At 39.8% G+C, this 13,325-nt stretch overlaps 1 protein-coding gene across 4 annotated transcripts in view; it reads left to right on the plus strand.

Annotated features, from left to right (window-relative positions):
- Positions 1–2,503: 2,503 nt before the first annotated feature.
- Positions 2,504–13,325, plus strand: part of TUT7 (terminal uridylyl transferase 7) — a 34,124-nt gene continuing 23,302 nt past the window's right edge. The window contains exons 1-8 of one of the 4 annotated variants that reach the window (XM_023943649.2): positions 2,537–2,970; positions 3,685–3,721; positions 4,857–5,383; positions 9,474–9,649; positions 10,180–10,296; positions 10,897–11,074; positions 11,558–11,646; positions 12,625–12,676. In XM_023943649.2, coding sequence (XP_023799417.2) covers positions 4,888–5,383; positions 9,474–9,649; positions 10,180–10,296; positions 10,897–11,074; positions 11,558–11,646; positions 12,625–12,676 — 1,108 coding nt within the window. In that variant the 5' untranslated portion in view covers positions 2,537–2,970; positions 3,685–3,721; positions 4,857–4,887. Of the gene's footprint in view, positions 3,475–3,684; positions 3,722–4,856; positions 5,384–9,473; positions 9,650–10,179; positions 10,297–10,896; positions 11,075–11,557; positions 11,647–12,624; positions 12,677–13,325 lie in introns of all 4 variants that reach the window. The other 3 variants (XM_086868866.1, XM_086868864.1, XM_086868865.1) reach the window with 3 other exon arrangements.

A 13,325-nucleotide genomic window follows, 5' to 3' on the forward strand; every position in this document is an offset into this window, starting at 1 on the left:
ACTGCTGAGTAGTAACTGCTGAAAGGCCTTTTCTGCTGCTCACACTACCACACCAGCAAGTATTCTGGAGATGCACAATTAGTTGGAGAAGGACACCATATTTGGCCAAGTTCATTTTGGGTCTAAATGGCCAGATCCACTGTCTTCCAGAAAATCTCACCATAAAATACCTAGCAGACAGATTTTCTGATTTATCTGCAAGTGATGCAATCTTTTGCTGATTCAATCTTTCACTGAAGACAAACAGCAACAGTGTCAGCACTTTCAGCAGTTTAGTAGCTTTTCAAGATGGAGAGTGTCCCAACAGTAAAATACTGAGATGACAAAGCAGGTATGGGGTGAGGCTCCAAGAGCTGTGTGAGTCACAGTCAAAACAGGAGTCTAGTTCAGCTTCCTACCACTTCTGTGCCTGGCCAATCCCATCCCCATTAGCACAAGTATGGCACAAGTATAATCGCAAACTGGCCCGGTTTGTCTCACAAAACCACAGAAAAAGGCAATCCTTTATTCCTTGGTGAACAAGCTTTCATAAAGGAAAACAGTATATTTTCTACAACAGGAAAGAAAAACTAAAGTTATTTAAAAGATACATAAAATACTTGTCTGCTCAAACAGTAGAACAAAATGTCTGCAGTGATTCAAGATCAATACTAAAAAAAAATCCAAAAACTATGTTTCTTCAAAAATGAAATATGTTTTTTTAATGCCCAATACTGTTTTTTTTTCTTTAAGACCAGTCTTATCATTTATACACATCTAGTTGATCTTACTCGATTTATTGAGTTGTACTCTTTTACTGTTTCTCAACTTCTTTCTCTTATTACTGATAAATTCAGCAAGATCTGCCAGTTATCTTTCCCATTTCACATGCTAAGTTTACTTTTTCTCACAAAAACTGACTAACTGCATCTTCACACTACCTATTTAGAAAAAAAATCTCAGCTGATCAAAATTTAGGCTTTCCAAGCAAGCAGCATGTGTGTTTAGGACATATGACACTTTTAGCTCATTTCCTCTTATTTTTGTCTGATCATGCATAGAGAATGCTAGTATTTGAGCATACGATAATCCATCTAATTGAAATTTAAATGCGAATCACTGACTTTTACAAAATACCACAGGAATTTTAGTTTCATAAAAAATGACAGAAACTTTAGTCAGTCTTGCATGGCTGCACTAGTGAGAAGCTTTTATCAATCCAAAGACTGTTTGACTCACCAGTCAATATGACATGAAACATGCTGAGCCTGCAGAAACTCAGCAATTTTACTGAAAGAGGAGGCAAGGGATCAGTTTTCATGTTTGGTACCCTCAGCCACACCTACTTACTGGAATTGTTTTGGTAAGATATGCTATCCTTCCTTGTCAGGTCCTTTCCAGAAAGCATCTTATCAGGAAATGGTAATAGAGGGGAAGCCAAAAGTATCTTCTGACTGTTAATGCAAAGCACTAGGCTATAAGTTCCTGTCTTGGAAAGGTACCATAAATTATTCTGGGAAGTCTCTGCTATTTACCTACCTTCAAAACCTTTACGCTTGTACACATTTTGCTCAAGAAGTCTGAACTGGAAAAGGAAGGTGAATTTATATGAGGACACCTCAAAAGGTTTAATAAGAGTCCCTCTTTTCCATAAATATGAATGCAAAATCATGGTGGAAAGAGACCTGTGGAATTCAGCCTGGCTGGGGACCCGAGCCAGCCGACTATTGCCTCTGAAGAGGCAATAGTCATCTATCTGAAGCTGTGGGAAGTTATAGCGTTTCAGAAGTCTTTCCCAAGATACATCTCTGTTATGTTAAATAAGTTACGTGTCAGTTACAGACTGGGTAATGTTGCTCCCTATATGGTTAGGCTACCAGAATGTTCGTCCTATGCGGTTACATTGTTGTGCCTTCCTTCATTCTCATCTTTGGCTAGTCACCCCCATGGTGCTCTCCCTGGTTATTGTTGTTTGGCTTTTGGGCATCGTCCCTATTTTCATTTATTCCTTATTAAAGTGTTATTTTCCTGGTGCCAACCATCACTCCTGCTCCTATTTATTTTCTTGCCACCCTCTGGCCTGAAATCAGGGGACCTAGAGGTTTGTCGCAGCACCTTCATTGCAACAGAATCTTCTTCTCAACAAGCCAGAAAACTGGGTACTTATTCGCTGGGAGATGGCTGCAGTATGTATGATTCAGTGACCAAGATCAATGGCTTCCTGTCCTGTATCAGCAATAGTGATACAGTCAGTGAATCAGTCGCAAACGGTGCAGGACCAGGGCAGTGATTGTCCCCCATGTGCCGGGCACTGGTGAGGCCGCCTCTCAAATCTGTTCATATTTGGGCTCCTCACTGCAAGGGCACTGCAAGGGCAGTGAGGCGCTGGAGCGTGTCCAGAGAAGAGCCGTGGAGCTGGGCAAGGGTCTGGAGCACAAGCCCTGTGAATTACAGTCCCGGCTGAATTAGCTGAGGCGCTTAGCCTGGGGCAGGCTCAGGGGAGACCTTTTTGTTTTCTACAACTGCTTGAAAGGCGAGTGCAGCCAGGTGGAGGTCTGCCTCTTTTCACAGGCACCAGATGCCGGGACAAGAGGACAGATCCTCAAGGTGCGGCAGGGGAGCCTCAGCTCGCACATCAGAAGTAATTTCTTCACAGAAAGGGTGATCAGACGTGGCAACGGCCTGCCCAGGGAGCTGCTGGGGTCACCACGAACGGACGTTTAAGGACAGACCGGACGCAACACTTCGCACCATAGTCTACGTGACACGTCCGTGTTGGCTCACGCACGCTTTCCGAGCCCACTCCGAGCTGCACCGTCCGCACCTCCGGGCCCGGCCCTGTCCCGCCCCGCCCGGCCGGGCGCGTAGGGCGGGCCCGCGCTGCCGGAAGACTCGCGCGGATCGAGCGCGTCGAGGGATCAGCGCCGCTTCCGTCGCGCCACAATGGCGAGCCCTGGGCGGCGGGTGGGCCGGCGGTAGCGGTAGCGGGCGGTGAGTGCCCTTCTCTCGGCGGCCTGCGGCAGGGTGAGGCCTTTCCCGGCAGCGGGCGGTCTCCACCGGCGTCCTGTCCCCCTCGCAAGCCGCTTTGCCTCCCTCTTCCCCTCCCTCCCTCCCTTCGTGGCCCTGCCGCGCCCCTGTGCTCGCGGGCTGTGTCCGGCTGAGGCGGCAGGTTTGGGTTATGCTGCGCCACAGTCCCTCCACCGGTGTCGGGGGTCGGCAGGAGGGGGCTGGGAACCTTGGTTAACCTGTGGGAAGACGAGGTGGAGCGAGCCAGGAGCTGCGGCGTGAGGGCAGGGGAGCCCTGGCCCACGTAGTGTGTTTTCGGCGCCGGTATCGTAACACCTGCGCCTGGGTCCCGCGGGCAGCTTGGCCGGCGCTGCCTGATGCTGCTGGCCCCGCAGGCAACTGTGTCCTGCTTATCTGCGACGTCGATGCCCCAGGGCAGCCCCCTGTCCACGCCAGGCTCGCACCTCCTGTCGTGCTTGGGAGCCGGAGGTGAATGTAAACTTCGACTTTTCTGCTTCCTTCCAGGACAGGGAGGTGTCGTCATCCAGCCTGGCGGCAGGGTGTGGGCGTTGCTTCTGGGGATAACTCTAAAAAAGGCTGCGTTTAAGTCACTCTGAAATTCGGGTTTGACAGTGCTTCTTCCTTAAAATAGGAAATAAGTGCACTATGTGCGTTTGAAACTTTTCTTTCCTCTCCTAGCTGGAGCCGCTGCATTACCAGAGATGTGCATAACTGGGTAAGAATTCTGGTCATTAGGACAAGAGTTCTTTTTGTTTTGTTGCTTGTGTGGGACCAAAAAACTGTCTTCATTTTAAGAGGGACATAAACAGGAAAAGCCTCAGGCCTATAAAATGCAGACACTGAGATGCTTAAGAGTGCCTTTGTAGCCTGCAGAATTAAAAAAAAAAAGACAAAAAGTATAATAATAGGTACCCTACTCCCATATTAATGGCAATGGAAGGGCATTTTGTGGTGTTTAGGTGTGTGAAAATGCTCTTTACATATCTTTACAGCTTTATCTGCTTCCTTAAGCACCTACACATATTTTGAAGGAGAAAAACTTTCTTGTTTAGTTGTATGTGTCTGTTTTTAAATCATAAAATATTCAGTGTCCATCAGACCACTGCCACTTAACATTTTTTACACAGTCACTTCCTGTAGTTCCCCTTTCACAGTATGCATGGCTTGTTGGCAACATTGGAGTTAGAGCTCTTTGGAAGTGTTTTGCAGTAAGAACATGGAGGTAACCAAAGAAAGAGGGGTGGGTATGCAAGCAATTCAGTGGTCCAGATGTTTTAGACAATGCTAAAATAATATGAAATAGGAGTGCTTAATACTGAGTAATGTGAGACCTCACAGTGGTGGTCTGGCTAAAATGTGCAGAGTGCACATTGTTTCTAAGTCATTATATCAAGCTTGCCTGATAGCTAGATTGCAACTTAGCTTCTGCTTCTCTGTGTCCTCTGATCATGATTTTCATTCTTAGCAAGGTGAACAAAGTGTCTGCTGTGGGCAAAGAAGAATATTCTGATACGTGCAGTGGCCTCGGGGCCATCCTCGTTTATTATGCCTCCTTCAAACATTCTTTCAAAGATTCCCTGCTGAGACTGATGTAGACACTTAAAATTTTCTATCTGTCCTAAAGGCATCTAGACTTTAGTGCCTGGAAAAGCCACAGGCCGTCTCTGCATTTTTATGAACCACTAATAGGTGTTAAGGCATAGTAAGTGAATAGACCTGAGTTTTGGACTGCCTTTCCTTGCCTTGGTACAAGCCAAGGCTTTGGTTGTTGAGATTTCCACAGCCATTAATACCCAGTGTTCATTCTGTGATTGACTTTAACATACAGCTTTTAACTTTTTGATTTCTAGGTAGGAATCACTAAATTGAACAGCAATAACCATGGGAGATGCTGCAAAACCTTGCTTTGCCAAACAAAATAAGGAACAGGAAATTTTGCATCAAGAAGAATTAAAGGACAGTCCCTTACAGAAAGACTACCAAGCCATGGGTGAACATGGAAGTGGCTATAGCAATAAAATAGATACCAGCCTGCAAAAGAAAAAGGGAACTCCAGGTCATTACGGAAACAGTCCCAGGCGAGGGCCACGAAGCGTTTTGAGTAGCCCAAATTCTCTTAAAAACACAACTTACAGTCAAGGGTCAAAGTTAAATGATATCCAAAGAGACCAAACGAAGAAATGGGTATCTGATGACCACCGTGGTACTTCTGACACCTGGAGAGAGTACCGTTCTGCTGCCTGGATTCCTGGGCATGGCAGGACAAGAAAGGACTCTTTTCATGAAGGGGAAGGTGCTGGAAACAGAAATGTAAGACGACAACTTCAGGAAGATTTATTGAGCAAAGATGTGCCAGACATGCAGAGAGGAAGTTCTGGTAATCACATGTTCCTTTGTTCTAACATAGCTATCCAGTAAAGTAGCCTCCTACATGTGTTACTGAAAAGTAAAATTTCAAGATTAACTGTTAAAGCAAAGAAGTGGTTTTGTTCTTTCACGTATTGCAAACTATTGACTGCACTATATGTGTAGCATGTCTGACAGATTGTTACAGGAAATAATGCAGAATTTGTTTTATAGATTCTGTAGTTTAGCCTGTGAGTGGTAGGAGTAAGTAGATTGCATCGTCTGTGTAGTGTCCCTGTTCGTTGTTTTCCATGTACAGTTTGATGGAATCTGTCAAGGCTGGTAAGAGATCTTTCAATTAAGCCGATAACAGGATAAGATTTTTGGAGCTACTAATGAGATCTTTAATGATGTGCCTTAATGAAGATTGAAAAGCAACACCATGTCAAATATTGTGAGAGCTCAGTACAGCAATAACACAAATCTAGTTCTTCATATTTAACTTCTCTGTGGGAAATTGGTACTAATAATCAGAGTACAAACCCAAAGCATTGAATTGTTAGGAAGGACAGCCTAAAGGAGGGTGGAGTAATCAATACCATTATATTTTTATTGAATGCAAGTAAAGCAGAAAAAGGATGCTTCAAAGAATATAGAGAATATAGCTTGCCTCTGGTGCTGCTAACATGGAATGCCAGTAGACAAGAAATTTTGTCTAATTTTATTCAAGATGGGGAGCCAAAGACAGTAGTGGTCAGACCCTCTGCTGAGAAGAAAAGCTATTGCTGGTTGATACCAGGAAGTCCAGGAGTTAAATGTCCTTTCCCTTGATACTAGCTGTCACTAAAAAGATAAACTGTGAACAGGTGCCCAGTGTCTCTCATTGTTAGAAGTAAGCTGCACACAGCTCAACCTCACATGAGGAGAGAGTAGAGTGTTTTCACAAGTTTTTTTCTTCAGTTTACTGGATGATAATAGTGAACTTTTTTTCTGTGAAACTTCAGGAACTCACTGAAATAGATTTTTGGAACCACTGGCAATCATACTTGAGAAGTTAAGGGAAGTGAGCTACTGATTACAGGAAAGGGCAAGTATCTCTTAAAAGAGGACTTAAAATAATTGGTGTGCAGCTTAAATCTTGGGAATTGATTTTGGAACAAATAATACACTGTAAATATTTGAAAGGTAGCAAAGATAAGAAGTAGGAAGTAAGCATTTATTAAGGGGAACGTATGCCAAGCCCTAATTTATTTATTTAAAATAATCATCAGTCCCCTGTGAACCTGGGAAAGGCAGTTGGTAGATACTGCTTGTACTAGTACTGTACTACTTTAGATACTCTTATGTGACAGTTCTGTAAGTAAACTAGTAGAAAAGTATCTGGATTAAATTAATGTAAGAGACTTGCAGAGCTAATTAGGTAGGTATACTCAGAAGCTGTTGAAGACTGTCAGTTAAAGAAAGTAGTAAGCAAATGTCTAGTGAGTGAGAATTCTATTCCATTCAGTGTTTGTTGTACTACTCTAATGATGAATGAAGAGAGCAGACATATTGTGTGCTCTGAAAATTGAATATGCTGTGGAGCTGGTAGGAATGGAATGCAGAAAAGCAGGAAGGTCAATTAAAATAACTTTGCACAATTGGAGAAATGACCTACATATAAGATGTAGTACAAAGTATGTGTAAACGCCATTGTTTAAGTAGGAATATCAACTGTGCAGATAAAGGAGGAAAAGTAACTATAAAGTAATATTTTTTTCACAGGAGGATCTGAAATGACAGTGAATCAGAAGATGATAATGAGTAGTCATTATCATGGGGTTGTGAGGCATGAAAAAAGACTCACAGTCTGAGGTACCCCTTTTCCTGAGTCTTCTGTAAACTCAGTAGCAGTACTCTGTCCAGTTTTTAGCACCCCACTTCTATGAATAAAATGGAAGCTGTGCAAAGAAAAGCAAGAAGGTTGTCAAGACACATAGGAAACGGAAGCTATTCAAGCTGTGAACAATGCCCAGTCTTTCTGCAAAATGAAAAGGGTAGGGAGGCATAGTAACAATCTTCCTCTGCCTAGGAAGGCTGTAAAAAGCTTGTGTAGTAAATGATATTGTTTATTTCCAGTAGATGGGGCACAAAGGAATGGGCCTAAAATTGAGAAAGAAAGGTTCAGATGAGGAGTAAGGGCAAGTTTGTAGAGGTAAAGCTAGGGAAGTTCTGGAGAGGCTGTCTGGGCAGCTCATGAAAAAGGTACTTGAAGGCCTTTAAGAAAAAGTTAGCTGAGCATTGCTCAGATTTGACAGAGTTCATTTCATCCTGCTACGTAACAGAGGCATGGCATAGGTCACCTCTTAAGGTCCCTTCAGAAGTTCTGAGTCAAGTAGCAAAATTACTAAAAATGCTTCTTCTAGCATTTAATTGAAATCTTTTGTGTGGTTATCCTTTTCATTACTGTTATGTCTTTTTTATTGTAGCTCATAAGGAAGTTTCCCAAATCTGTGACATTGTTTTTTAGTACTTTATTTAGTAATTAACCTATAATTAGATTGTTACTGTTGTACCTGCTAAATATTAGAAGTATTTATTTAATTTATAAATTTTTTTAAGTTACTTGTTGGCTACAGAAATAATTGGTAAGTAGGTAGTTGTCTTTTAGTAGTAGTAGGCTTTTTTTGTGAAAACAGTAATACACCTTCAGGCTCGCTACACTAATCAATTAAAAATGTAGTCAAACAGATGTGGCACATCTTTGGAATTTGAGAAGAAGTGTCAGTGCAAATATGGAGGATGTGGGGAAGGTTCAGAAGTTCAGATTTCTGTTTCTGCTCCCTGGAGATTACTTTGGAATACTGGTCCTACAACCTATTAGGCCTAAATTCTCTTTATTGCAGCTAAAACTTTTTCTGCTGCTGAAAGAAAGAAATTATATGACCTTTTTTGTCCTGGTACTGTTTACACCACTAACACATGCTGCTTAGTGAGCTGAATCAAATAACTGGTTACAAATACACAACTATGTTGTTTCCCTTTGCCAAGTATTAGAGACAAAAATTGTGGTCACAGGAAATAAATTTTGTAAATCTATATGGAAGAGCAGTTTATCTGGGGGTTTTTTTGGCCTTTCTTAATTATTACAAATTAAATCCTCATGCTATGATAAAAGTTTGGGAGTATAAGGAAGTTGCATAAACTTTCTTAGAAGAAGGGAACTTTAGAAATTCCAGGCATTGGGACATCCTGTATAGCTGCACAAGTGAAGGGCAAGTGAAAATCTGACGTGTCTATTTATTCCTGAGGTGATTTTTACAGGCTTTGGTCCAGTAGTAGCTTCTGCTTCAAAATAATGATAAAATTTGCTTAAAAGTAGAAGTGGTATTTGCATTAATTTGTTCTAGAGGTTTTGCTGTAAACACAACAAGCTTTTGAAGCATTATTATTATGACAGTTTTACAGCTTTATTAAGCAATGTGCACATACTTAGCAAGTCCATTCTTTAGTCTCTGTAGCCAGCAGTGGTGCTTACTTTTTTCCACTTGTTTATTTAATATTGTGAAGGTAGTACTGGTCCATATACTGGTTTAACTGGAAGGCAAATGACATTATTACTGGTAATAATCCCTTGTTAATAAATTGTCATATGTAATCAAAACAGTGATTTGTGAGTGCTGCTGGGTCTTATAAATCATTTAGATTGGCCTACTACTACTTTTTAATTCTGCCATACTTGTAGTCTAGCTTATTTGTCTACCAAAGCCTAACTAGGCATCCTGAAATCTTTGGCTATATTCTGTCTTTTCACTATAATGGCATACAGGTATATCTATTGCATTTAGTTCTATTTTTTTGCCAGTTTTAACCAAGGTATCTAAATAAGGTCATTTTCTTCAGTAAGACAAATTAATTGATTTATTTGTAGTTTGGGACAAAGGCACTATAGGTTGTGATACTAATATACATTATTATTATCAGACTTGCACAGAATAAACTGTGAAACCATACCAGGTAGGTGAATTTTGCCTTCTGTGACTCTCATATAAGTAGAATGTTAATTAAGGAATTTTTTTTTTTTAATGCTGTGTGTTTAACTGCAGTTATTTGACGTGTTTGCTCTCATAACTCTTTATAAGAAATGAAGAAGCTTAGAAAACTAAGAAGACCAAGAAGAACTAGAAAAGATGAGTATGATCATGATGAAGTGGAAGGTCCAGTCATAGATGAATCTGTGCTGTCAGCAAAAGAGCTTCTGGGGCTGCAGCAAGCTGAAGAACGATTGAAGCGAGACTACATTTATAGACTGAAGAAGGTGCCACTGTCTTTGCTTGTATAGATAGACCTCTCCTATTTTTTGTGCATATAAATACATTGTAGAGGGTACACTTTGAGAAACATCTCTGATTGTAGCTAGAAAGTTTAGTTACAGAATTTAAGTAACAATATTGCTGTTAATGGATTGTAAAAACAAGAGGGTTTATCTTTTGGGGTTTTTTTGCTACAACAATGATAACAGTGTAAGCTCAAAGAATGGCTTCTCCTTTAGTTCATGGAATTACATTGGATGTTAACTAAAATGCTGGAGTGGTTGTTTGTTCAATTAATAGGGCATTGGATATTTTCTCTTGTAAAAGATACAGTGTTGGGTGTGATTGACATGGTATCGTTCCTCTGACGTTATATTTGATGTGCAGAGTTTTTGATGGCAAATATGGAGGGAAGGAAGCTAAAGTGAGTGGGTGTAGATTTCTGAGTTAGTCCTTTGAACTTAGCAAGGGTGTTGAATGAAGTGAAAGTAATACCTTTATAGTTATAGGAGTTTTTTTATTATCTTTATTTTAGCAACCTCGAAGCTACCCATCAGCAAAATACACCTGCAAACTCTGTGATGTTTTGATTGAATCAGTGGCTTTTGCTCATAAGCATATTAAAGAAAAAAGACACAAGAAAAGCTTAAAGGTGAGTTAAGCAAGTTTTATGTAGTGATATTGATGAAAACAGTAAGATTGGGATCTGAACTTTGCCATGAGGAGTAGGAATAAGCAAATACAGTTGGTATGGTAGAATTAGCAATTATAACCTATATGTCAGAATTAATATTTCAGTTCAGAAATACTGTAAAAATTAAGCACTTGTGGAGTACTACAGACTTGTTTATATGTAAAGCAAATTTGTTTTGAGCATAAGCATCGAAATAACTTACAGCGTAACATCACTTTTACCTTTTTCTTAAAATATCTTCTATTTTCTCTGCTTGAAGTGGACAAAAATATGACTTCTGCAGATTTTCTGGTTCTTCCTCTTTAGCTCCTACCTTTTCACACTTCATAGGTGATGAAAGAATTGTTGATTTTTTTTAACATGCCAAATACATGCATATATATCTCTGAACATTACGGAAGCCTCCTGGAGTATCAGATTCTTTATTGTTTCAAATTGTCTACATTACCTGGAAAATTTGTGGTGGTGGTATTACTTGGGATGAGTTGTTGGCATTCATTTTAACACATTAAGCAATGCAAGCAGCTCATTAAAACATCTGTCTTGTTATCTTGAAAGGAAAAGCAAGAAGAAAAACTGCTGGCTGCTCTTCCTCCTCCAATGCCTTCCCAAATACAAGCTATTGGTGTTGCTATTGAAAATGTTGTGCGTGAATTTGGCTTAAATAATGAAGATCTAGAAGAAAGGCTTAACATTAAAACAATGATGGAAAACTTGCTGCGTCAAAAATTGCCAGGTATTATTTGCAACTTAAGTGTTAGATATGCCAACTTATTAAAAACAAGATAATAACAAAAACTGGAGAAAAAAAATCAACCAAAAAAATTCACCAACAGTTTATGAAATGAAAACGGAATTAAAAACCTTTGCTCTCTAAATTCTAAAACAGGATGTTAAGTTACTAGTCTGTTGAACAACTTGATGAAGCAGTATAAACCTGTATCAGAATTAAGTTACAGTGGTATTCATGACCCAAATGGGCCTGTAGTAAAAAGTGAAGATGAAAAGCATGTGGGGAGGATTTGACCTTCATGATAAGCCTTTACCAACAGCAGCATGGAAGACAGGATTTAGTAACATTTCCAGGCTGTTGAAGACCCTTCTTTTCCTGTTCTTATCAAAACTAGGTTTATTGTTAAGATCTATTTAGAATGCTGTAAGTAGCTACAGACTTAAAGTCAGGCACAGTATAAATGAAATACAATTCTTTTTGTTGCAGAGTGTTCGTTAAGATTGTATGGCTCCTCCTATAGCAGATTCGGTTTCAAAACTTCAGACATAAACATAGATACCCAGTTTCCTGCCAGTGTAAGTAAGGCCATTTTATGAAGTATGTGTTTGTTGTTTTGAATGTTTGCATTTTCATGTAGATTTAATTTATATTGTTTAATTTATATTTTAAATATTTATATTTAATTTATATTTTAAATATATTTTATAGTGTGGCACTAACACTTTTCCAAAAGCCCATTGGGTAAAACAGAGCTGGTCTGGTCTTAAAATAACATTCCTTTTTTAACAGAACTGTAGTCATCAGGCAGTGTAATACACCTTCGTGTTTTATTGAAACTTCTTCTGAAAACACTTAAAACCTCTGTACTCTAGCAGTTCTATGAGACACATGATTACTGATATTCTCTAACAGCTGGAATAAATGACACTTCTGTGAGCTTGGTACTGATCCTGGTTTTGTATTGATATTTATTCACATATACACATTTTGACTGCTAGGTTATATTTGAGCCATGAAATGATATTATGTTATTTATACACGGAGTAATTTAAGGTCTTTATTTGTCATGTTTTTCTGCATCTTTGTGCTTGAACATTGAAAAGGAGTTAAGGACTTGATTCCATACTTAAACTTATGCCTGAGGCAGTTGATTTGGCAGTCCCATTGTTAGAATTTAGCACTTCCTTTAGGAAGCAAAGAGTGATCTAAGTTCATAAAGTGCATGTAACTTTAAAAAGCTGTAATTGCAGTCTTTAACATGACGTAAGTCCACTGTGTCAGAACTCAGTCATATTTAAGCACACTGAAACAGTAATTCTCGTGGTGGGAGTTTTCTTACCATAATCAAGTCTTTGATAGAGGTAAAAATAACTTCAGTAACAATTACTCCAGGATTATTCTTTTTCCTTCAAAGCAAGCAGAGCTCTTGTTCCTTTTGATACAATGTAATAATAGTGAAGTACACATAGAGGTGGTTTTAAATTTGAGTTGTTGAAAATCACCTTCTTGACAGGTGGTTGATACAAAAACAGCTTTATTCCTTTTTTTGACAGATGACTCAACCAGATGTTCTCTTACTTGTGCAAGAAAGTCTCCAGAACAGTGGTAAGAAAAAATTGCTGCCTTCTCAATTTCATTAAACTATTACTGCTTAGTATTGTTGAATTTCACCTCTGCTGAACAAGTACACCATGTGCAGCTCTTTTTTTAGAAAGATATGAGACTGAATAATACTGCAGAAAATAATACCTTAGCAGAACTACTTGCTTTTGGTTTGGCAGTCTGTGTTATGACAGCTGAAGTTCTCTTTTTTTTTGATGATGTGAGGAATTCCTAGTGGGAGGCTGTCGTGGTTTAGGGCAAATTTGAGAGAAAACCTCCAAATGGAGTCCCACCAGAAAGCAAATTTAAGCAGCCCCTCCCCCAACTGGTTCAGGAAAAAATTTCCCTGGAGAAAAGTGGGGAAAACTGTTTATTTAACAAGCAAAGTATGTACAAGCATAAAAAAATGAGTAATTTTGAGCAATAAAACCTCACACTGTTCAAAGAGATAGCAAATCCAAGAATGTCCTTTTCATGTGGTATAGCTCAGTTCACTCAGTCTCTCTGGCACTGGAAAGTGCTGAGACCCATGCCTCAGTGGGCCACAGGCGTGAGCTCTCAGGGGCTTGGCTGTTTTTTTCTGTCCAGAGCAGGTTTGAACAGATTGAAGAAAAAAGGGAAAATAAAAAAGACCACGGTCCAGGAAACTTCT

This window comes from Cyanistes caeruleus, chromosome Z (assembly GCF_971803275.1).
Source record: "Cyanistes caeruleus chromosome Z, bCyaCae1.hap1.1, whole genome shotgun sequence".
NCBI lineage: Eukaryota > Metazoa > Chordata > Aves > Passeriformes > Paridae > Cyanistes > Cyanistes caeruleus.